The 26,437-nt window shown below is 42.3% G+C and overlaps 1 protein-coding gene across 1 annotated transcript in view; it reads right to left on the bottom strand.

The window, feature by feature from the left end:
* The window catches only part of pigg (phosphatidylinositol glycan anchor biosynthesis class G (EMM blood group)), a 153,066-nt gene that overhangs the window by 62,346 nt on the left and 64,283 nt on the right, over nucleotides 1-26,437 (bottom strand). The window contains exon 7 of the mRNA XM_082178698.1: nucleotides 4,912-5,129. Coding sequence (XP_082034824.1) covers nucleotides 4,912-5,129 — 218 coding nt within the window. The remainder of the gene's footprint in view (nucleotides 1-4,911; nucleotides 5,130-26,437) is intronic.

The following is a 26,437-nucleotide window of genomic DNA, read 5'->3' as shown; positions in this document are numbered from 1 at the left end:
TTACCACACGAGGGAAATCATTGTGGTGTCCATGAAGATAAATCTAGCTTTCACATTTACCCAAATTATTATACACCTGTTTAACCGATGCTAATTTGTGTGGGTTTCTCCATCCCCAATGTCACTTCTCTGTGTTTTACGGCCCTGACGGGAACGTCGGTCTCCTCGGCTGTGATCCGCTCCTGGCAAATCCGCCGTTACAATAGCAATCCGCCATGGAACAAGCGCGTCTGCTCTTAAAGGGAATGTGAGATGTCGCTCTGATTGGTTTATTTCACGTTACGCCCAAACCACACCTATGAGTAATGAAGCTACTTCAGACCAACCCATTTTAGATTTGCGTCGGGCGCAAGAGTAATTTATCCCGCCGGTATAATAGCAACAGCGCCCAAGACCCGGCCACAAAGTTACTTGCGTTTCACGCTTGATACTTGCGTTTCAGATCGTTAAAATAGGGCCCATATAGTATATATACAAACATTAGAGTATTTTGAGTGTCGAGAGACATTCGATGATGTCACTGCAGTGCTTCGTGGAAGTGGGTGGAGCTAAAGAGCTATTTTTGTACGTTTTGCTTGTTTGGTGGAATTTTCTCTGAAGAATCATGGGTAATGTATTTTTTTTTTTTTTTTTCACATTTTATTATTGTAAAAAACTAAGTTGAAATAATGCAAGCTGAACGGCTCCAGCAAATTGCACCGATTAACAGCCTCACAGTAGGGCTGACATTTAAGGTTTATGAGTTATCATTAAAAACCAATTTCCCTGTGGAGTTTTAACACAATCTGGCAGACTTTTGCTGACAAAGAATAGAAAATGTATCAGCTGAAGTGACAAAGAAAAAGTCAACGTTCATTTACATATAATACCCACATCGTAACAATGCAAAGCGAGTTGAAAATCGACAAACTTGTATGTTTAAGAGTGTCAGTTCTTAAAGAGACAGTGCATTGTATAATAAAACAAGCATGCCACAATAATAAGTCGTGATGTTCTTTTCTAGGCCGGCAGGAATAGATGAGATCTTCAAGAATGATATATATATGTGTGTGTGAGCTAAAGACCTTTTCCAGCCGCAGTTCAACAGTCGTATTTGCTAAGTGCAATCCATTACTGAAGTACTACAGTCTTCAAACAGTCGATTCCTCACCCGGTCAATGAGATCTAAAGGACACAGTGTCCACTGGGAGGCAGGACTGGAGAATGTCAGAAGGTTTGAGGTCATCCAGAAACCCAGTCTCAGGTCCTCAGAGAGGACTGGAAGAGATGTTTATTGGCCGAGTCTCCAGTGATTTGTATTTTCAGAGCTTAAAACCTTAAAACGGGATGTGCATAAGTTTATATTTTCAAAATCGACTAGTCTAGATCTTACAACTAGCAAAATCCTGTATAATTAGGCTCATCTAGACAGACATGACTGATACTGATTAGGGCTGGGCGATATATCAATATAAAAAATATATCGATATATTTTTGAAATGTGATATGGAATTAGACCATATCGCATATATCGATATAGCCTAGTTCAAATTTGCGCTGTGATCCTTGCTCCTTGCGCCCCCGCTCCTCCTTTTCCACTATGCGTGCGTGTTTAGAGCATGTTATGTTATGAGAGGCGAATCATGACTACTTCAGAAAACCCAGCACAATATGAACTACCAGGCAGTGACATAAGTGTACGCTGAAATAAAGTTCAGCTCAGAAGTTTCACCTCAGAAAAACGGACGTTCTTGTCCTGTCAGCCGTTATCCTGAACTCGTAGCGCAACACACTCACAATTGCACGCGCAAATGCGGCGGCGCGCGCTGTATCGCCTCACTGTATATAAAGTGCAAAAGAAACTACGAGCATGCAACGCCGTTACGTTGTAAATTACACTAAATAAAAGTAATGCAGGTATGATTTTAATTCTATTCACCAGGAGCAGTTTCCATGTTTCATTAACAGTTATTGTTAATATTGTGTATTCACCATGGTAACTGTCGTTTCCATAATAACCCCAAAATGCCACTTTATTTTTCTGTGTTATTTTTTCTATTTTTAAATGACTGTAGTGGCTCATACCAACATTGTATTAACAAAAACTAGTTTGGAGCTGCTATTTAATAGCTTTAGCATAGGCCTAATGTTTATTTATTAGTAGCCTACTAGTCTTTACTATTAGTCATATTCTTACAATTTATGTTAAGTGAAGGGGAAAAGTTCTTGTGTGCGTTACATTTTGTGCAAACATGTTATAATTTGCTTATGTATGTATGTATGTAGGCAAATTAGAACATGTTTACACAAAATTTGTTTATATATATTCAATGTAAACTTTGATAAATCGCAATTACAATTAATAAATCGCAATTACAATTCGAAGGGAATAATCGGCAATTATGATTTTTGTCATAATTGTGCAGCCCCAACTTAGGTGAAGAAACCTGTTTATTATTTATTCATTTGATTTTGCAACTGTTCACTGAAATAGCCGGTTTCAATAAAACTACTTGTGACATGTCATATTTGACTTTGACTGAACATTTGCTTTCACTTTGCGGAAAAAATATCGGGATATATATCGTATATCGATATTCAGCCTAAATATATCGGGATATGACTTTTGGTCCATATCGCCCAGCCCTAATACTGATATACTCTAATGTCTAACAGTTTGGGGTCGATAACATTTGAAAAAATAAGTCTTGTTTGCTCACCTAGGCTGCATTTATTTTATTTAAAAATATTGTGAAATATCACAATTTAAACTGCTGGATGGATGGATGGATGGATGGATGGATGGATTGCATAATATGGGATGGATGGATGGACGGATTGCATAATATGGGATGGATGGATGGCATAATGTGGGATGAATGGATGGATGGTATAATATTGGATGGATGGATGGATGGCATAATATGGGATGGATGGTATAATATAGGATGGATGGTTGGATGGATGGCATAATGTGGGATGGATGGATGGCATAATGTGGGATGAATGGATGGACAGATTGCATAATATGGGATGAATAGATGGATGGCATAATATGGGATGGATGGATGGTATAATGTGGGATGGATGGATGGTATAATGTGGGATGAATGGATGGATGGCATAATTTGGGATGGATGGATGGCATAATGTGGGATGAATGGATGGATGGATGGCATAATATGGGATGGATGGATGGCATAATGTGGGATGAATGGATGGATGGCATAATATGGGATGGATGGATGGCATAATGTGGGATGGATGGATGGCATAATGTGGGATGAATGGATGGATGGATGGCATAATATGGGATGGATGGATGGACAGATTGCATAGTATGGGATGGATGGATGGATGGATGGCATAATATGGGATGGATGGCATAATATGGGATGGATGGATAGATGCGGTATAATATGGGATGATGGATGGATGGATGGATGGATGTCATAATATGGGATGGATGGATGGATGGATGGTATAATATAGGATGGATGGATGGCATAATATGGGATGGATGGATGGATGGATGGATAAATTGCATCCATAAAGTCTAAATTTGAAAAAGAAGTCTCTTCTGCTCACCCAGGCTGCATTTATGTTCACAAAAATACAGTAAAAATATAGTGAAATATCACAATTTAAACTGCTGTTCTCTATGTGTCTGTGTGCCCGCAGTCGTTTATCAGATGTTGATGAATTGTATTGATGAATCATGCAGGAAAACTCCAGGAACATGTGTTAAGACGGCAAACAGGGTCAGTTAGGATCCCATGTTGACTTTAGGAAACAGAAAGAGTGTAAATCAGGCTGAAGGAATGAGCTCTGGAGATCTGAGCTCCGCTGTGAGGGCGTGCGAGCTCGTTATTGTTAATTAGAGAGAAGAGAGGGAGTAATTAAGCTCATAATGAGCTGGCAGGGTGAGGGTGTGAATGAGACGAGAGGATGCAGTCCTACAGTAATCCTGCGTCACGACACTGGAAAACCTGCAAATCCTCGGCCGATGGGAGGAGAGGAACCCAACACACACACACTACCAGTCAGAAGTGTTGGATCCGTGAGACTTTTAATGTTTTTAAAAGATGTCTCTTCTGCTCACCAAAGCTGCATTTATTTGATTAAAAATACAAAACAAACAGTAATATTGTGAAGGATTATGACAATTTAAAATGACTGTTTCTATTTTAAAGTGTAATGTATTCCTGTGATCAAAGCTGAATTTTCAGCATCATTACTCCAGTCTTCAGTGTCACATGATCCTTCAGAAATCACTCTAATATGATGATTTGATGCTCAAGAAACATTTAATATTATTAGTGTTGAAAACAGTTAATTACATTTTTATTTCAGGATTCTTTGATAAATAGAAAGTTCAAAAGAACAGCATTTATCTGAAATTTAAAGCTTTTGTAACATTAAACACTACAGTTCAAAAGTTTGGGGTCAGTAAGAATTTTTATTTATTTTTTTGTGGGAAAGAAATAAAATAATCAATATTCATCAAGGATGAGTTAAACTGATAAAAAGTGACGGTAATGACATTTATAATGTTACAAAATATTCTATTTCAAATAAATGCTTTCTGAACTTTCTATTCATCAAAGAATCCAGAATGTTTCTTGATCATCAAATCATCATATTAGAGTGATTTGTGAAGGATCATGTGACACTGAAGACTGGAGTAATGATGCTGAAAATTCAGCTTTGATCACAGGAATAAATTACACCTTACTATATATTCACATAGAAAACAGCTGATTTAAATTATAATAATATTTCACTGTTTTTACTGTATTTTGGATCAAATAAATGCAGCCTTGATGAGAAGAGACATTTTACACTATATTTTACTTGGAGCTTTGTTATTTATTTTACTCAAAATACCCATATATATATGTTGTCTCAGGGATGAAGCTGCTCTGCTCTGACCTGCAGGATGAGGATCATGCCCATGATCATGGAGTACATGTCGTATTTGCCCAGCTGTTTGCTCAGAGCCGAACTCATGGCCTTCAGCGCCTCCAGATACTGTTTCAGGACCTTCTTCCCCATGTTGCTCAGGACCTCGGATGTGTTCCCATCCATGTAGAGCTTCATCCAGCTCCCGTGAGACTTCTCCGCCACGCGAAACTGCTCATAACCATCCTCTGAGAGAGAGCGAGCGAGAGAGAGAGAGAGAGAGAGAGAGAGGAGAGAGAGAGAGAGATGAGTTGAGAGAGAGAGACGTGTTTCAGAACACTGAATTGATTCCTTTCATGTTTACTTGCCCTTGAACGGACACATACACACAAACTTATGTCTAAATACCGTCTCGGGAGAAATTTAACAGAGAAAAACAATGACAAAAGAGACAAAATCAGAACCCAAGTGACTGAATTGAAACGCTCTAGATGATTTTGCTACTGCTAAATTAAATTAAATAATTATATTAAATAACGCAAAACCCTCTGATAAAAGGGTTTCGGCAATGTCCAGGGTTCAAGTGCTTTAATTAAATGCATAAAAATACATCATCTATGATTTAGCAGGGCTGTAAGCAGCAAAATATAGACCATTTTAGACATTTAAATAAATAAATAAAACTATGAATAAATAAATAAAATGTAAGTTATAAATTAACTTTATTCGTTAATTTGTATAACACAATTTGAGCACTTGGCATACTACTGTATATAATTACCATATCGTGATTTTGCAAGCTGTGGCTTTATATAATATTATGGAAGCTTGTTTCCAGGGGTAATTGCGATGACTTTTTCAGAATTCCGTGATATAAAGTCGCAATTGTGTGTTAATAAAGTCATAAAAGTTATGAACTCGCAATAATGAGTTTATATCTCACAATTCTGACTTTATAACACACAATTGAGAGAGAAAAAGTCAGAATTGTGAGATAGAGTCACAATTATCTTTTAAAATGTTTTATTTTGTGGCGAAACAAACTTCCATAATATACTGTCTGTCCTAAATGACACAAAAATTAGAAGTAGTGCATATCAAATATGTATATAAAATGTGTATAAAAATATCAAAAAATTACAAGGACAGTATGTCAATTAATTAATTAATTAATTAATTAATTAGTTAATTAAAGTTTACTCAGTGCTTTTACATATGGAAGGGGGAATCTCCTCAACCACACGTGAACCCTGTGAATCTTTAACATTTCTTTAAATATATTTACCTACCATCTTGGATTTTCTTTTATTATTTTTAATTTTTTTACGGAGCTTGTTGTGATGCATTCTTATCAAAGAATAAATGTGATGATGTCTAAAAGAACGTGTTTGTTTTAGATATCATAATCATATTTGGGATGCCTTAAAATGCTGGCTGTGTTTTGAAACAGATCCGGTGTGTTATGAAGACGCGCTCCACATCTCCGAGATCTGATCCTCCACAGAACAACGGGAAACAAACCTGACCCGAGGATGAGACACACGTGGCGCTCTGAAATGTGAGAGCAATTTAAAATGCATTAGGCATAAACAGGAATCTTCTATTTACGGTCTTTCAGCTCAACTACTGGCAGTTTGTTGAGCAAGTCGACATGAAACAGAAGTTGTGCTCATCTTTTCTTCTCTATTGTGTCGTATATCCGAGTGAAACGCTTCCGGAACAAGAACAAATGTGGGCGGGGCTTGATTTTGTCTGTGCGGAATTGACTGGATGGTTGTGGTTTGCTATTAGCTTTGCAGTATTGCAGTAGCATTGCAGTAAATCTCACTGATTAAATCTAACGATCGCTTATTATGTCAAACTGTGCAAATTATACTTTGTTCTCAAATTGTTAATGTTAACAACATCAGCATTGCGTGACTACATTTAATGCCCTTCTGATATTTGTCCTTGTTTTCGCATGGCCCGGTCGCAGTCTCTTTTTTTCTCCGAAGTCTTTCGCGTTTCACAACGGGTGAATCTCCACAGTTGGTGATTGTCGTTTAAACCTTTCTGGATCCACCATCAAATTGCTAAGTTTAATTATATCAAGTGCTGTGAGAAAAGGCTATAAATCTCCACCTCCAGCATCCTCACACTCAACATAGCCTAGCCGAGAGACTCTTCTTTATGTGTACAGATGTGACTTTATGTGTACAGATGTGACTTTATGTGTACAGATGTGACTTTATGTGGACAGATGTGACTTTTTGTTGGACAGATGTGACTTTATGTGTACAGATGTGACTTTATGTGGACAGATGTGACTTTTTGTTGGACAGATGTGACTGCATGTGTACAGATGTGACTTTATGTGGACAGACTTTGTGTACAGATGTGACTGAGTGTACAGATGTGACTAAGAGTACAGATGTGACTTTATGTGGACAGATGTGACTGTGTACAGATGTGACTATGTGGACAGATGTGACGTTGTGGACAGATGTGACTATGTGGACAGATGTGACTATGTGGACAGATGTGACTATGTGGACAGATGTGACTATGTGGACAGATGTGACTTTATGTGGACAGACTTTGTGTACAGATGTGACTGAGTGTACAGATGTGACTAAGAGTACAGATGTGACTTTATGTGGACAGATGTGACTGTGTACAGATGTGACTATGTGGACAGATGTGACGTTGTGGACAGATGTGACGTTGTGGACAGATGTGACTATGTGGACAGATGTGACTATGTGGACAGATGTGACTATGTGGACAGATGTGACTATGTGGACAGATGTGACTTGTATACAGATGTCACTATTTGTACAGATGTGACTATGTGGAGAGATGTGACTTTATGTGGACAGATGTGACTTTATGTGTACAGATGTGACTTTATGTGTACAGATGTGACTTTATGTGGACAGATGTGACTTTATGTGTACAGATGTGACTTTATGTGTACAGATGTGACTTTTTGTTGGACAGATGTGACTGCATGTGTACAGATGTGACTTTATGTGGACAGACTGTGTACAGATGTGACTGAGTGTACAGATGTGACTAAGAGTACAGATGTGACTTTATGTGGACAGATGTGACTGTGTACAGATGTGACTATGTGGACAGATGTGACGTTGTGGACAGATGTGACGTTGTGGACAGATGTGACTATGTGGACAGATGTGACTATGTGGACAGATGTGACTATGTGGACAGATGTGACTTGTATACAGATGTCACTATTTGTACAGATGTGACTATGTGGACAGATGTGACTTTATGTGTACAGATGTGACTTTATGTGTACAGATGTGACTTTATGTGTACAGATGTGACTGTGTACAGATGTGACTGTGTACAGATGTGACTATGTGGACAGATGTGACGTTGTGGACAGATGTGACGTTGTGGACAGATGTGACGTTGTGGACAGATGTGACTATGTGGACAGATGTGACTATGTGGACAGATGTGACTATGTGGACAGATGTGACTATGTGGACAGATGTGACTATGTGGACAGATGTGACTATGTGGACAGATGTGACTTGTATACAGATGTCACTATTTGTACAGATGTGACTATGTGGAGAGATGTGACTTTATGTGGACTTTATGTGGACAGATGTGACTATGTGGACAGATGTGACTTTATGTGGACAGATGTGACTTTATGTGGACAGATGTGACTATGTGGACAGATGTGACTATGTGGACAGATGTGACTATGTGGAAAGATGTGACTATGTGGAAAGATGTGACTATGTGGACAGATGTGACTAAGTGGACAGTGACTTGTATACAGATGTGACTTTATGTGGACAGATGTGACTTTATGTGGACAGATGTGACTAAATGTGGACAGATGTGACTTGTATACAGATGTCACTATTTGTACAGATGTGACTATGTGGAGAGATGTGACTTTATGTGTACAGATGTGACTATGTGTACAGATGTGACTTTATGTGGACAGATGTGACTTTATGTGTACAGATGTGACTATGTGGTAGGGGTTGCACGACTACTGATTTCTGCTAGTCGATTCCTTATCAAAACAATACTCGAGTTACTCGACTACTCGTGGTTCATGCTACTTTAAATGAAAAGACATGAAATATCTAGATCTTATCAATAAACATTTATTAATTCATAGCCTAATGCAACAATTACATAAGTAAACTCTCAAAACATTATAATTATGACATTTCATTTTTAAATTTTCATGTAACAGTCTAAAGCCAAATAAATAACCGTTCTTGCCTTTCATTTCAGACGTCTGCTTCTAGGGGCCGTTCACATATCGCGTCTTTTTCGCGCTCAAGGTCGTTATTTCAAATGTAGGCGCGGCGAGCGCGCTCATATGGAAACAACGTGGTGCGCTAGTTTTTCCAGGCGGGTTTTTCCTTCTCATCTCCAGAAATATATCTAGTAGTAAAGCTAATGCAAGGGCTAGAAATCAATTAATCCTTTGCTGATACTTCTTCATCGTCATCATGGAGAGCGCAGTTCACGGTTGCATAGCACCGACAGACGCCATGGGAGCGCGAGCGCTTGTAGGAGACAGCGGCCGCGCTTTCCACACGTTTTTAGACGCAATATGTGAACGGCCTCTTGCAGAGTTGGCCAATTACAATATTTTTGTCATCCTTGATGAAATACTTCCACACATCTGACGTGTTGCGTCTGTTGGTGACGTTCGCCATTTTTAATTCATTTATGGTTAATGGACGCTCGAGTAGTCGATTGTTTCCGACAGCGTCGACTAGTGGTTGAAGTAGTCGATCTATCGACTACTCGACTAGTCTATGCAAGCCCTACTATGTGGACAGATGTGACTTTTTGTTGGACAGATGTGACTGCATGTGTACAGATGTGACTTTATGTGGACAGACTTTGTGTACAGATGTGACTGAGTGTACAGATGTGACTAAGAGTACAGATGTGACTTTATGTGGACAGATGTGACTGTGTACAGATGTGACGTTGTGGACAGATGTGACGTTGTGGACAGATGTGACTATGTGGACAGATGTGACTATGTGGACAGATGTGACTATGTGGACAGATGTGACTATGTGGACAGATGTGACTATGTGGACAGATGTCACTATTTGTACAGATGTGACTATGTGGACAGATGTGACTTTATGTGTACAGATGTGACTTTATGTGTACAGATGTGACTTTATGTGGACAGATGTGACTTTATGTGGACAGATGTGACTTTATGTGGACAGATGTGACTATGTGTACAGATGTGACTTTATGTGGACAGATGTGACTTTGTTGGACAGATGTGACTGCATGTGTACAGATGTGACTTTATGTGGACAGACTTTGTGTACAGATGTGACTGAGTGTACAGATGTGACTAAGAGTACAGATGTGACTTTATGTGGACAGATGTGACTATGTGGACAGATGTGACGTTGTGGACAGATGTGACGTTGTGGACAGATGTGACGTTGTGGACAGATGTGACTATGTGGACAGATGTGACTATGTGGACAGATGTGACTATGTGGACAGATGTGACTATGTGGACAGATGTCACTATTTGTACAGATGTGACTATGTGGAGAGATGTGACTTTATGTGGACTTTATGTGGACAGATGTGACTATGTGGACAGATGTGACTTTATGTGGACAGATGTGACTATGTGGACAGATGTGACTTTATGTGGACAGATGTGACTATGTGGACAGATGTGACTATGTGGAAAGATGTGACTATGTGGACAGATGTGACTAAGTGGACAGTGACTTGTATACAGATGTGACTTTATGTGGACAGATGTGACTTTATGTGGACAGATGTGACTTTATGTGGACAGATGTGACGTAATGATGCAAACACATGCTCGAATTTCCCGCTGAAATCCACCAGTACCACTGGAATTAAAAACATTATTACAAGCTTACCGTTGTGAGTCGAGCTACGGCAAGCAGAGAGTTCTGAACATTGGCTGATTATGTACTTGCTCAAACAAAACAAAAAAGTTACAGACTGCCTCTTTAATGACAGATATTTAAAATAAATAAAATAATCGCCTTGTGTACTGAGCCACAGTAACACAAGGACACACATTAAGTATGCACAACAAACCACCCGCTGGCATTGAAGTGGCCAAGCATGCGTTTGCATTCTTAATGTATAGCTTACTAAAAGCATCCACTCAAAACGGCATCTTTATCCATTAAGCCTCTTAAATGCAAACTGTTTACATGCACGAAATTAATTACTTTTATTACAACAGCCAAATTACTGAAAGATACTTTTGTAAAAACACACCAAACATGTCCATGAACACACACACACACACACACACACACACACACGCCGTCTCTCGATTTGCATACTTGTATAACATGCAAAAAGCTTGCACTTAAAATTGTATCTTTCTGTGCATACACAGAAAATGAATTAATAACAAGCCAAATTACCTTAAGATACTAATGGATGCTAAATTACTAATGGATGCTAAATTAATTACCTTAAAATTCAATATTAATTACCATGGCAGCTAAAAAAAAGTTGCTCTTAATCTGTAGTGCGATGGGGTTGTTTGTAATATCCGTACATGCACAGATCGACACTTAAGGTGCGTCCCGATTCGTGTACTAGTGCACTTTGTAGTGTAAACAGTGGGAGTCATGTTCACAACTTCACACTGAGAATATCCACATGGAATAAAGTGCTCTTTAAACACCTGGATGATGCATTTAAAGGATTAGTTCACTTTCATAAAAATGTTGCTGATAATTTACTCACTCCGATTTCATCCAAGATATCCACGTCTTTCTTTCCTCAGTCGAAAAGAAATGAAGGTTTTTGAGGGAAACATTCCAGGATTTTTCTGCACAGAATGGACTTCAATGGCAACCAACTATTCCAATGTTCAAAGAAGGGGCAAATGTCCGTCTCAATGCAGCTTCAAAGTCTCGACACGATCCCAGTCGAGAAATAAGGGTCTTATCTAGCGAAACGATCGGTCATTTTCTTAAAAAAATAAAAGTGCCATCTGAAATTTTCTTCTAGAATGATAATTTTTATCAAGCTCATTTATTTAAGTTCAGTAATTTCACTTAAATGGCAATTAATAGGTAATTTTCATTGCCATTTAAGTGAAATTACTGAACTTAAATATACGAGCTTCATAAAAATGATAATTCTAGAAGAAAATTTCAGATGGCACTTAGAGGCTTTTGCATCTGAACTCTTCATATATATATATATATATATATATATATATATATACACACTTTTTAACCACAAAAGGAAGGGAAGGGCGAAAAATGTCGTCTCATTTTCTCCTCCAACTTCAAAATCATCCGACATCTTTGTTTTAATTTATTATTATTAAAAAAAAATTCGTGACCTTTCCAAAATGATGACGTAATACATGGCGCATCTCAGAGATGGTACAAGACGGGCATTTGTGGTTAAAAAGTATATATTTATATATATATTTTTAGAAAATGGCAGATCGTTTCGCGAGATAAGACTCCTATTTCTCGACTGGGATCGTGTCGAGACTTTGAAGCTGCATTGAGACGGACATTTGAACCTTCTTTGAACATTGGAATAGTTGGTTGCCATTGAAGTCTATTCTGTGTAGAAAAATCCTGGAATGTTTTTCTCAAAAACCTTAATTTCTTTTCGACTGAAGAAAGAAAGATATGGACATCTTGGATGACATAGGGGTGAGTAAATTATCAGCAACATTTTTTTTTTAAGTGAACTAATCCTTTAATTAACCGGTAAACAGGGTTCGGACAGACACTGTAAAACAAAATTCACGGACTTTAAAGGACTTTTCAAGCACTACTTTTTTGGATTGAGATCTCACTTATCAGACAATATCTTTCAAATTCTAAAAAAGGTTTTATTTTAAAAATAAACAAAAATAAACCAATAAAACAAAATGGTACAAATAAAGTGCAGCAGATGCAATGACTGTGGAAACTTAAACCATTGAAAGGACACTGTGATAAAGATATCGCTTTCCTTATTCCTTCCTCACACACTACACAGATGAGTGCATCAACCAGATATAACACCATATTTAATATATATTTACCATATCATGATTTTGCGTGATGTGGCTTTATATAGTGTGTATGTGTGTGAGGCCACCGTCGGCCGGAGTGACTGCGGTCACACACACTGAGTGACAGCACTTGTTTTGAGCGTGAATGCCATGAAAAACACACAAAGCACATCTAAAATGGGAAAGAGCTTTGAGATCGACTGTTCAACTAGATTTGACAAGAAACCTGAGGTTTATTTTGACAGACTGCTGAAAGATACAGAACCGAGAAGCAAATGGATCACTGCGATTCACAGAAACAACTGGATCCCCACTGTAAAAAATGATCGTGATTTTAACAGTAAAAGACTGTAAAAATTCTACAGTGAAAAACTGTTAATTGGTTAACAGAAAGTTTCTTTACTATATATGTAATTTTACTGTAACATACCGTTAAATTTACAGTTTTTGGAAGTGAAAAAGAAGTAGTCATTGTATAATTTACAGTGAAAAAAGTTAATTGACATTCCCACAATTCCCTGCGTGACGCTTCACATTTGATGTATTTTTGTTGAAATAAGTCAAGTCAAGTCAAGTCAAGTTTATTTGTATAGCGCTTTTCACAATACAGATTGTATCAAAGCAGCTTCACAGTATTAAATTAAAATAATACAACAAGGTTTGTTTCAAGTGGAATTTATTGATTGATAAAATTAAATTAAATATCCCCAACTGAGCCAAAGGCAACAGCGGCAAGGAACCGAAAAACTCCATCAAGTGACCTAATGGAGAAAAAAAAACCTTGGGAGAACCCAGGCTCAGTCGGGGGCCAGTTCTCCTCTGGCATTTATGAGCTAGAGGCCGGATTGTAGTTTGAACTGTAGGATTATATGAATGCCTGGCTGAAGAGATGCGACTTTAATCTAGTTTTAAACTGGGAGAGCGAGTCTGAGCAACGAACAGTATCAGGAAGACTATTCCAGAGTTTTGGAGCCAAATGTGAAAATGCTCTCCCTCCTTTGGTGGTTCTGGATATCCTAGGTATGACCAAAAGCCTTGAATTTAGTGATCTTAAAGAGCGCGATGGATTATAGGGAGATAGAAGATCCGTTAAATAGACTGGAGCTAAGCCGTTTAGGGCTTTATAAGTCAGTAGCAATACCTTGTCATTAATACGGAACTTTATAGGTAACCAATGCAGTGATGATAAAATCGGTGTTATATGATCATATTTTCTTGATCTCGTAAGAACTCTAGCGGCGGCATTTTGGACTAACTGTAGCTTGTTTATTGAGGATGCAGGACAACCAGCTAATAAAGCATTACAGTAATCCAGTCTCGAGGTCATGAATGCATGAACTAACTTTTCTGCATCAGAAACTGATAGCATATTACGTAGCTTAGCAATGTTTCTAAGGTGGAAAAAGGCTGTTTTTGTAACATATGAAATATGATTTTCAAAAGACAGGTTGCAATCGAGTATAACACCCAGGTCTTTTACTGTAGAGGATAAAGTAACAGGACATCCTACGATGTTAAAGTTGTATTGTGCGAGGTTTTGTGGGCGGTTTTTTGAACCGATAAGTATTACCTCTGTCTTGTCTGGATTTAATAAAAGAAAATTACGCGTCATCCATTCTTTTATATCTTTAACACACTCTGTCAATTTGGAAAATTTAGCGTTTTCATCCGGCCGTGATGAAATATATATTTGAGTGTCATCAGCATAACAATGGAAACTAATTCCATGTTTCCTTATAATATTTCCAAGTGGCATCATATATATTGAGAATAACAGAGGGCCTGATTGATTGATTGATTGATTGATTGAAAACTTTATTGAACAACAACAATCAACACGAAGTGTTCAAAAGGATAAAAACACAAAAAAGCCCAAAGGCTTGTTTCCATTGTGGTCCTTAAGATGGAAGATGAGTAACAGTACATGGACAAACAACATTGAGGACAATGAAGAAAGGGGGCATAAAAAAAAAAAAGATAAAAACACAAATAAAAAGAATAAAACAAGGACTAAATTCCCAGCTAGACAAGCAGACACACGAGCAAACAATACAGTATTAAGGATTTACTACTACCTACTACTTCAAGGATTTCTATTTTTATTTCCTTTCTTTTTTCCTTTTTTTTTTCTTTATAAGTTTAATAACCATTTTTTTATTGAAGATTTAAAATGATAATAGGAAGAGCTCAACCGTTTAAGGTTTGAAGGTAAACCATTCCACAAGACAGCTGCAGAGTATAGGAAAGAGTACTTTCCCACACAGCTCTTAAAACGGCACGGCCTGTAATCTGTGGAACTCCCTCTGGTGCAGTAATTGTGCATATCACTAATTTTTAAAAAGTAATCACATAAATACTTTGGTGCCAAATTATTTCTTATCTTATAAACCAAACACAGTTTAAGTTGAGAAACCCTCTCCTCCACTCTGAGCCACCCAAGACTGGAGAAATGGTCAGGAAGAAGATGAGTTCTAGGATGTAATTTAAGGATCACTCTGATTAGTTTGTTTTGACAGATCTGTAGCTTGTCTTTAAGACCTTTAGTAATACCTGTGTACCAAGATGTACAGGCATAGTCAAGATGACATTGAACAAGCGCATCGGCCAGGATTTTTAAGGTTTTACTATCTAAGAGGCTGGATATTCTTGCCAGGAACTTAGTCCTTTGGCTTACCTTTGAGATAATTTTTCGGGCCATAAGCTCCCCTGATAATTTGTTATCTAGTATACAGCCCAAGTAAGTAACTGCTTCCTTGGCTGTAATTTCAACATTACCTACGACTACCCTAAACCCCATAGCCTTTTTCAGTTTATCTCTGGACCCAAAAAGAATTGACTCTGTTTTGCCAAGGTGGAGAGACAACTTGTTGTCTGTTAGCCAAACACTGAGGTTAAGGAGTTCTGAACTAAGCAGCCTTTCCACCTCTGATTTGTCTTTATGAGAGACTAGAATAGTTGAGTCGTCTGCAAATAAAAACAAATTACAGTCTATAGCTGACGACATATCATTTACATATAATAAAAAAAAGAGAGGACCCAAAATACTCCCCTGGGGAACTCCACAAGTTAATTTAAGTGGTGAGGACAAGGTCCCTTCCACATCTACCACCTGTTCTCTGCCCACCAGGTATGACCTCACCCACTGAAGAGATGCAGGAGAAAATCCTAGGGCTTTTAGTTTGTTCAAAAGGACATCATACTGAACCGTATCAAAGGCCTTTTGAAGGTCTATTAACACCATGCCACAATAATTCCCCTTTTCTACCTCTTTCCTAATAAAGTCTGTAAGATAAAGCAGACAGGTATCAGTGGAATGGGCCTTTCTAAAACCTGATTGGAAGTCAAATAAAAGGTTATGTTCCGCTAAGTAACTGTCTATTTGCTTATAAATGATCCTTTCCACAATAAAATATCTGCCTAACACAGATCCCTGCGGCACTCCATAGTTTACTGGAGTTATGATCGATTTTTCTCCATTTAAATAGACAAAATGGTAGCGGTCAGATAGGTATGATTTCAACCAGCTTAATGCTTGTCCTTGAACACCAGTATAATTTTGTAGTCGATCTAAGAGTAATGTGTGATCTATAGTATCGAACGCAGCACTAAGATCAAGTAAAACTAGTATTGAGATACAGCCTTGGTCAGAAGCTAAAAGTAAATCATTTGTGATTTTAACGAGCGCAGTTTCAGTGCTATGATGCGGTCTGAATCCAGACTGAAACTTTTCATAGATATCATTTTGTTGCAAGAAAGAGCCCAGTTGAGCGGACACCACTTTTTCTAATATTTTAGACATAAACGGAAGATTTGAAATGGGTCTATAATTTGCTAGGTTATTATGACCTAATTGTGGTTTCTTAATGAGAGGTTCTCTTACGAGAGGTCTCTCGTACTGCGTAAGATATCTTACGCTAGGGGAAAATCCTTTTTCCGCGAGATATTGAAGCCAAAAATTATCCTTAATTTTGTAATAATGCAAAACGCGTTGCGGCAGCATGCAGACATAGGCGAGACAGCTCGCGCGCCTATTGGCTGCTCTGCGGCAACTGCAGCAGCCTATCGAGCGAGGCCTGGCGTGATGCCAGACCCAATCAGGGCACTTCGCGCCCACTGCGTCACGTCCCGCCGAAATGGGCGTGGTCTAGGCCTATAAATACCGCTCGCAGGCAGCTATTATCGGATTTTTCATCCTTCAAGCGAAGCACACGCATCGCTGGAGCCGGAGAAGAAGCCGCGCCGTCTGAGAGAGAGCACCTTCAGCGGGACGAGTCACTGAAGTCGCTGGCCGCGCCGCCTTCCTGCCTTCCTGCTGCGCTTTCCGGCGCTTATATCCTTTCCTTATTACACTGTACTTTTGTGTGTGTGTGTCGCCGCCGCGACACACATTCTAAAAGAGCTAGCGTCTTTTTAAAGATGCCTTCCTGCGGCTCGTGCAGAGCCACACTCAGCGACGGGGACCGCCACGTGGTTTGCGTTTCCTGCCTGGGTGAGGAACATGCAGTTCTCGCGCTCGCTGACGGCGGCTGCCCTCACTGCGAGCTGATGGCAATGGCGACTCTGAGGACTCGCCTAGCCTTCTTCACCGAGACTGCTCCCCCGCCCGCCGCGGCGTCGCGCCGTAAAAAGCGCCGTGCCCAGCGGGCCCCGGAACCCTCCCTCAGCCGCCAAAGCTCGCCGGTTCGCCCGCTTGCTTCCCCGGCTTCGTCAGCCTCGCTTCCTGACGGACAGCGGCCGCCGTCTGCCGCCGCTTCCGTTGAAATCGTGGATGAGGAAGCCCTGCTGGGAGAGGATGATTCCTGCTCTATCCTGGCGTCAGGCAGTGAGGATTGGGCGGGCTCTGAGGACCCCGCGCCCCCTGCCCACACGTCGTCAGGCAAGAGAGCGTCCATCGAGACGGAGCTCATGCGAGTACTCGCACAGGCCGCGGCGAGCCTCGGCCTCGAGTGGTCTTCGCCGGAGCAGCCCGCTCACAACCGGCTGGATGGATTTTTCCTGCCTGGGGAGCGTGCTTCGCCTGCGTCCAGACCGGCGCCTTTTCTTCCTGAGTTACACGAAGAAGTCGCCAAGTCCTGGAACGCCCCCTATTCGGCTAGAGTGCGTCCTGCTGTTTCTTTGGCATTCTCCGCTGTTGACGATGCCAAGAACAAAGGATACCTTTCGCTGCCGCCGGTCGAAGAGGCGATAGCGGCCCACTTATGCCCGCCCTCTGCTGGACGGCGTGCTAAGTCGGCCCTACCCTCTAAAGCTTGCCGCACGACGTCAAGCCTGCTCCGCCGCGCTTTCTCCGCCGCCGGGCAAGCTGCGTCAGCGCTGCACACCATGGCAACGCTTCAGATCTTCCAGGCCGATCTCCTCCGTAAGCTGGATGAGGAAGGACCTGACGCGATCTGCGTGCCGGACTTAAGGAGTGCCACGGACCTCGCTCTCCGTGCTACTAAGTCTGCAGCGCAAGCCATTGGACGGAATATGGCCTCTCTCACCGTGACTGAGAGACATCTTTGGCTGACGCTCTCGGAAATGGCCGAGTCTGAGCGCACCGCGTTCCTCGACGCCCCGCTTTCCGCCACAGGCCTCTTTGGATCCTCCGTCAAGGATTTCGCGGAGAGATTCGCAGAGGTACAGAAAGCGTCACAGGCTATGAAGCACTTCCTCCCGAAGCGCTCCAGCTCTGCAGCAGGCCGTGCGAAACCGTCTGCTCAGAGCTCACAGCCACAGCCACCGTCCACTGCCTCCACTTCACAGCGCCGCCAGGCCCGAAGCGCGAGACCGCGCTCTCGCTCATCCGGTCGCCGCCCCGCTGTACGTGGCTCGCGACCTAGGATTACGGTGAAGCCCGAGGCCCCGAAGTCGTCCTAGCACAGCTAGGAAAACGACGGTGTTTAAGTCCCGCTGCGGCCAGACTCACACCAAAGCTATTCGCTCGTCCAGTTCCAGCAAATGTGACTGTTCCAGTGTTTTCTACAGCCAACAAGTCGGTTCTGTCACCCGCTTGCCTGCACACAAATGCCGTTTTCACGGCTACCCAGATAAATCCCCAAAAGAGTGTATTTTCTGGTGTCCCGGCCACGGCCGATGGTGTTTCATGTGTAGTAAGAATGCCCACTGCCCATCCCTACACACAAGCACAGCCTGTCACACAGGGCTCGCGCACATAAAACCGACTCAGATCGGTTGCGCTTCAAACATGGTGAATGTGCCCACTACCCAGTGCCCACTAACACCGCGTTATGCATGTCTCACGGTTTCTGTAAAAACGAAACCAACGTGCACTCGCTTCACGCAAGCGAACGATGCTTTCGGTGTGATAAATGTGCCCGCTGTCCCGCGCCCACATCCACACATAGACATGACAGTTCCCACGGGAACCGCCCAGCCCTCCCCCTCGCGGCTGACCACCGCAGAGGAGTCGAGCGCGGGCAATCTGCCCGCTGTTATCAGCACGCCCCATGCCTCAAATGTCACGAGCGCGATGCTTGTGTTGCAGCACGCCGAAGCTTCTCCATCGCTGAGCGAGCGGAGCGCGCTTCGTATTCAACCCCTAGCTATCCATGCAGACGCATGGGCAAAGCTGCCCGGGGTTTCGAAGTGGGTGCTGAACATTATAAAAAGAGGCTATTCGCTGCAGTTTCGCCGATGCCCTCGCCGCTATGTGGCGCGCGTCGAGACCACGGTAAAAACAGAAGTAGCACATTTACTTCGAGCCGAAGTGGCGAAACTATTGAGCAAAGGGGCCATAGAGCCTCTCTCTCAAGTTCAGAGCGAAGGAGGGCTATACAGCAGATACTTCCTGGTACCGAAAAAAGACGGGGGTCTCAGACCCATACTAGATCTAAGGCAACTGAACAAAGTGCTTGTGAAGCGACAGTTCAGGATGCTCACGACCAGACAAATCCTTGTGCAGATTCGCCAAGGAGATTGGTTTGTGTCAATAGATCTGAAAGACGCGTATTTTCAAATACAGATAGCGTCACGTCACAGGCGATATTTGAGATTCGCCTTCGAGGGCCAGGCATATCAGTACACAGTCCTGCCATTCGGTTTGTCCCTGGCACCCCGTACATTTACGAAGTGCATGGACGCGGCGCTCGCACCCCTCAGAATGAGAGGCATGCGAGTGCTGAACTATTTGGACGATTGGCTGATTCTAGCGCAATCTCGCGCAGTGCTCATAGAACACACGATTTTACTCGATCACCTCGAGGATTTGGGTCTCAGTGTCAACTGGGCGAAGAGCTCTCTGTTACCCAGTCAGAAGATATCTTTCCTGGGCACAGAATTGGACTCGCTGTCCAAGATAGCGCGACTATCGCCACAGCGCGCGGTAGACATTCAACGCACAGCGAACGCGTTTCGCTGCGGCGCGTCTGTCCCGCTCAAGAAATTTCAGAAGATGCTAGGTCTCATGGCCTCAGCATCGTCAGTGCTCCAGCTGGGCCTGCTCCGCATGCGCCCGCTGCAGTTTTGGCTGAAAGCGCGAGTCCCACGCAGAGCGTGGGCATCCGGTTCGCTTCGCCTCAGGGTCAATCAGAAGTGCGTCACAGCTCTGAAACCTTGGAGAGCGAACGACTGGTACTATTGCACATAAACTGCCTCGAAATGCTGGCAGTAGACAACGCGCTGACGCGTTTTTGTCCCCAGATAAAAGGACGCCACGTCTTGGTCCGTTCGGACAACATGTCTGTGGTGTCCTACATAAATCGCCAGGGCGGCCTCAGGTCCAAGAACCTGTACAGGCTGGCAGAACGCCTCCTGGTATGGGCTCAGTGCAACCTGCGCTCGCTCAGAGCAGCGCACGTGCCAGGGCTCCTGAATATAGGACCGGACAGACTGTCCAGGAACAATGTTCCGGCAGGCGAGTGGTCTCTACACCCACAGACAGTCTAACTGCTGTGGAAGAAATTCGGCAGAGCGGAAGTAGACCTGTTTGCGTCTCAAGAAAACGCTCACTGTCAGGAATTTTTCTCCAAGGGCAGGAGCGCGCTGGCCCATGTGTGGCCCCGCCGCCCGCTCTATGCTTTTCCCCCCGTCTCTCTCCTGCCTCAGGTGATAGAACGGATCAGGGAAGAAGGATGCTCAGTACTGCTGGTGGCACCGTTCTGGAAAAACCAACCTTGATTCCCAGTCGTGATGCAGTTAGCGAGTACTGCCCCGTGGCCAGTCCCAGTGAGGAGAGACCTCCTCTCACAGGCCCACGGTTCGATCTGGCATCCTCACCCGGAACTATGGTCCCTTCATGTCTGGGCCATCAACGGGTACATGTTGGACTCCCTGAAGGAGTATTAAACACGATCACGCAGGCTAGAGCTCCGTCTACGAGACGACTCTATTCCTCGAAATGGTCAGTGTTTTCGGGCTGGTGCACAGCCCGTGGTGTGTCACCCACAGACTGTGGTGTGGCGGAGGTGCTTTCCTTCCTACAAGAGCTGTTGGATGGGGGCAGGGCCCCCTCCACGCTCAAAGTTTATGTGGCGGCTATAGCAGCGTTCTCAGAAACAACGCTTGGTCAGTCAATAGGAAGGAACGATTTAGTCATCCGCTTCCTTAGAGGGGCTAAGAGACTGAATCCTCCCAGACCTCCCTGAGTCCCCGTATGGGACCTTTCTACGGTTCTGGAAGCCATGAAAGGTGCGCCATTTGAGCCTTTACAGTCAATCGATTTGAAACACCTGTCTTTCAAGACGGTGTTTTTGCTGGCTCTCGCTTCGGTGAAGCGCATAGGGGATCTGCACGCGCTCTCTGTGAGTGCGGCGTGCATGGAGTTTGGGCCTAATGACTCAAAAGTTATACTCAAACCTAAGCACGGTTATGTTCCGAAATCCCTCAACACACCGTTTAGGGCGTCTCCCTGTCAGCCCTACCGGTCCCTGATGAGGAAAGAGACGCGAGCCTCCTTTGCCCAGTCAGGGCATTACGAGCTTATGTGTCTCGCTCGTCTGGTTTCAGACAGACGGAGCAGCTCTTTGTTTCGTTTAGCGGACGTTCTAAGGGACTAGCCGCGTCGAAACAGAGCCAATCCAGATGGATAGTTGATGCTATAGCGCTGGCATACGCCTCCAAGGGCATGCAGTGCCCGTTGGGTGTCAGAGCGCACTCCACGAGAGGCATGGCCTCTTCGTGGGCCTGGTCAAGTGGGATTGCCTTGCAAGATATTTGTATGGCGGCAGGCTGGGCCTCCCCGTCTACATTTATAAGGTTTTATAACCTAGAGGTTCCCGCCCTGCAGGCCAGGCTGCTGTCGGTCTAAGTTTACCAGTATTGTCTGACCTGATGCGATCAGCTCAGAATGCTGCGTCTACTGAGCACAGCTCAATGTTCGACAGTAAAAAAGTAGCAGCACGAGATGTGCCTGGGCAAACTTTGTAAGACCCACATTCCCCCATCAGTTCAGGCCGTACCCCGCCCTGTCTGTATGATGAAATTCGCGTCTCAGCGACACTGCCATATGTGGAAGAGTGCGGCTTCGCCCCTCCCTCTTCCCGGACTCCCTGTGAGTTCCCTGAGTGATTGTGCACTATATGTACCCCGGGCTTTCGCCCTTGGGTCTTTGGTGTCAGATCTCAGCATGCACGGCGTTTTGCATTGGGTCCCCTAGCGTAAGATATCTTACGCAGTACGAGAGACCTCTCGTAAGAGAACGTACTCGGTTACTAACGTAACCTCGGTTCTCTCTAGAAGAGGGAACGAGTACTGCGTATCTTGCCGTGCATGCACACGCTCTGGTTGCTTCGATGATGAAAAACCAGATAATAGCTGCCTGCGAGCAGTATTTATAGGCCTAGACCACGCCCATTTCGGCGGGACGTGACGCAGCGGGCGCGAAGTGCCCTGATTGGGTGTGGCGTCACGCCAGGCCTCGCTCGATAGGCTGCTGCAGTTGCCGCAGAGCAGCCAATAGGCGCGCGAGCTGTCTCGCCTATGTCTGCATGCTGCCGCAACGCGTTTTGCATTATTACAAAATTAAGGATAATTTTTGGCTTCAATATCTCGCGGAAAAAGGATTTTCCCCTAGCGTAAGATATCTTACGCAGTACTCGTTCCCTCTTCTAGAGAGAACCGAGGTTACGTTAGTAACCGAGTACGTTTTATAACTGCCAGTTTAAATGTTCTTGGAACATGACCTAAAGATAACTATGTAATAACTATGTTTCTTCATAGTTTTGAACACCATGATGGTGTTTAGTGTTTGTGTGAATGACACTGTGCAGCTTCAATATATTAGTATTAACTTTCTTGTGAAAGAGCTGCTTGTGTTGAGCTTTAATTCAACATGTGACTCTCATTACTGCTGTGATTGGTGGCTGTCAGTGTATTACTACGGTACAAAACAGATATTAATATATCATTTTATAACATATTAATATAAATTAACATTATGTCAGATAATTAAATACGGTTTATTACTGTAAATTTAAGTAAAGTCTGTAAAACCTAAAATGTTGCTACCGTATTTTTTACCGTAACTTTCTGCCAACCACAGCTGCTGTTTTTTTACGGTAAATTTCTGGCAACCACAGCTGCCGTTTTTTACGGTAAATTTCTGGTAACCACAGCTGCCGTTTTTACTGTAACTTTCTGCCAACCACAGCTGCCGTTTTTTACGGTAAATTTCTAGCAACCACAGCTGCCGTTTTTTACGGTAAATTTCTGGTAACCACAGCTGCCGTTTTTACCGTAAATTTTACAGATTTTTTTGGGGGTTTTTTTGCATAATTGGATGTTTTTAAATAAACACTGACTAAACTACACAAGTTTTAGGGCTGGACGATATGATGATATATATAACATTGATATGAGTGATCACATGGATTTAGACCTATATTGTATTTATATAAAGCGTTCACAGGCAAATTTGCTTTATGTATTTCACCGGTGTGGAAATCAGGCTCATATAAATGTGAGGAAACATGATTCCTGCTGCATGTTAATATCCATGATCACTGGATCTTTGGTAAGTTGTAAGAAACACTATATCGAGTCCAATCTTTAGATTAAACTGATAATCATTTCTTTTATTTAAAGTGACGTCAATGCATTCCCTTCTGTACTATCTGTCCAAAATACCATGCATGATTAGAATTGAGATTAGTGCATCTGAAATGTCTTGGTTTTCCCTGAGCATCCATGAAGAGTCGTAATCGGCCGGTGTGTGTGTGTGTGTGTGTGTGAACCCTACAGACACAACGGTGATAAACCGAGACGGAGATCATGCTAACCCGGAGAAACAGCGTGATAAATGAGTCGTTAGCGGGTAAAACTGATCATCAGAGGCGTCTTGACATGAATCTGCTCTCTTATGAATGAATTCACTTTGCTGGAACATTCATCTATTGTCATAACACAAATAAGCGACACCGTGATTAATCAATTATATTATTATGCTGAATTAGCACATGAATCCATGTCAACTATTACGCAGTGTTATGACAGTGAGTTATTCCACAGTATCGGCTCGAAGTCATGAATATTACAGCTGAGATACAGTCAAACCAACATTTATTCAGACATCTTTCCTCACATTATCACAGTTTATTTGCTATAGTTTAGAAAATGGTGGTGAAATATGAGCAGAACTCAGTTGATATTTGACTGGTTTTGTCCGTCCTTCTGTTAGACTGTCTCACACATGAATTATGTTGAATATCTGTCAGCTGTTAAATTTAACTACACAATTAGATAATACCAGTTTAGCTCGACCAATCACCAAGCAATGCTTCATTTTGTTCAGTCTGTGCGTAAAAAGAGCATTAGCAATTAAAGAGAAAACACTTCAGCAAAACATGATCAGCGCATAGTCACTGTATGAAGAATATTTGGGTATAATATGTCACAGTTTACTTTATTTGGCTCTCCTCACTTTCATAAATGAACTATAGTTTCCTGCACACACTAGTAAGAAAATATGAAAAATTATAACTGGCATCTGAATAATGTTTGGTGTGAGTGTAGAAGCGTTCGAGCGATGAGAAACACCGACTGATTCTCAGAAAACACTTCTTCCTCTCAGACTCAGCGGCGTCTGTTTAATAATGAAAGCTTGATTCAAAGCATCGATCACAGAGTTAACGGGAGTCCGCTGGGATGAGCCTCTCCCTGATCACTAATGAATATTTACTGCGGGAAATCAGAGAGAAAACAAGAGCGAGAGACGGACAGAGAGACGGACGGACAGAGTCTGAGACATGGATCGGCAGATTAATAAGATTAAATTAATCTTTACAAAACAACATTGTTTTAAATTATAACTTCTTATTTTCTAACTTGAGAGAACAAATTGAAAATATTTTGTATTCCCCAAAATAGTTCTTAGGATATTAAGAATATTTAAGTATTAAATATTAATATAATTTTTTTTTTTTTTTTTTTAACAAAACTTACAAAAAGATGAAATCTACTTATAACTTTTTAAAAACTTAAACTTCATAAAAATGGTCATACATCACCTCTTAAAGTAGGTTTAAACTAGTCTTAAATCCTCAAAGGTAAGATGTTTAATGAATTTATTCAGTTGTTTTTAAATATTTGTTGTAATTAAGCATTACAGCATAACAGCAGCTACTAACGAGTTTACTGGAGTGACACCAACCATCCATAGTATAAACAGTGACTGGTCATGATTTTGCATATGACTTGTTACTGTGTGTGTGTGTGTGGTGTGTGTGTGTGCGTGCGTGCGTGCGTGCGTGCGTGCGTGCGTGCGTGCAAGGCCACTGTCTGTATCTGGCCAGCGCAGGATTCTGAATGTTCCTGTCATAATGACGGATGTCTCCTCACACACACACACACACACACACACACACACACACACACACACCTTTGAGATCCTCAGGACGTCTGCGTCAACTTCCATTAAAATAACTTTCAATAAACCTTTCAAATAATCTAATGGTGGAATTATCAGTCATTGTGTTGATGATGGTGTGTGAGTGAGTGAGTGAGTGAGTGAGTGAGTGAGTGAGTGAGTGAGTGAGTGAGTGAGTGAGTGAGTGAGTGTGTGAGAGTGAGTGAGTGAGTGAGTGAGTGAGTGAGTGAGTGAGTGAGTGAGTGAGTGAGTGAGTGAGTGTGTGAGAGTGAGTGAGTGAGTGAGTGAGTGAGTGAGTGAGTGAGTGAGTGAGTGAGTGAGTGAGTGAGTGAGTGAGTGTGTTGATGATGGTGTGTGAGTGTGTGTGAAGATCCTCTCTGGCTTAATTTGTCTGGGCTTTTATTTACTTTGCTGAATTAATAAAGATCTGTGTGTGTGAGTGACTATGAGAGCGAGGGAGTGTGTGTGTGTGTGTGTGTGTGTGTGTGTGTGTGTGTGTGTGTGTGTGGTTGTGTGTGTGTGTGTGTGAGAGAGAGAGTGTGTGTGAGAGAGAGAGAGTGAGTGAGTGAGTGAGTGAGTGAGTGAGTGAGTGAGTGAGTGAGTGAGTGAGTGAGTGAGTGAGTGAGTGAGTGAGTGAGTGAAGGTGTGTGTGAGTGACTCTGAGAGCGAGTGAGTGTGTGAGTGAAGGTGTGTGTGAGTGTGTT

Source organism: Leuciscus leuciscus (assembly GCF_965113295.1).
Source record: "Leuciscus leuciscus genome assembly, chromosome: 8".
NCBI lineage: Eukaryota > Metazoa > Chordata > Actinopteri > Cypriniformes > Leuciscidae > Leuciscus > Leuciscus leuciscus.
The sequence above is the reverse complement of the archived record's forward strand: the minus strand, read 5'-3'. Positions and strand labels throughout refer to the sequence as shown.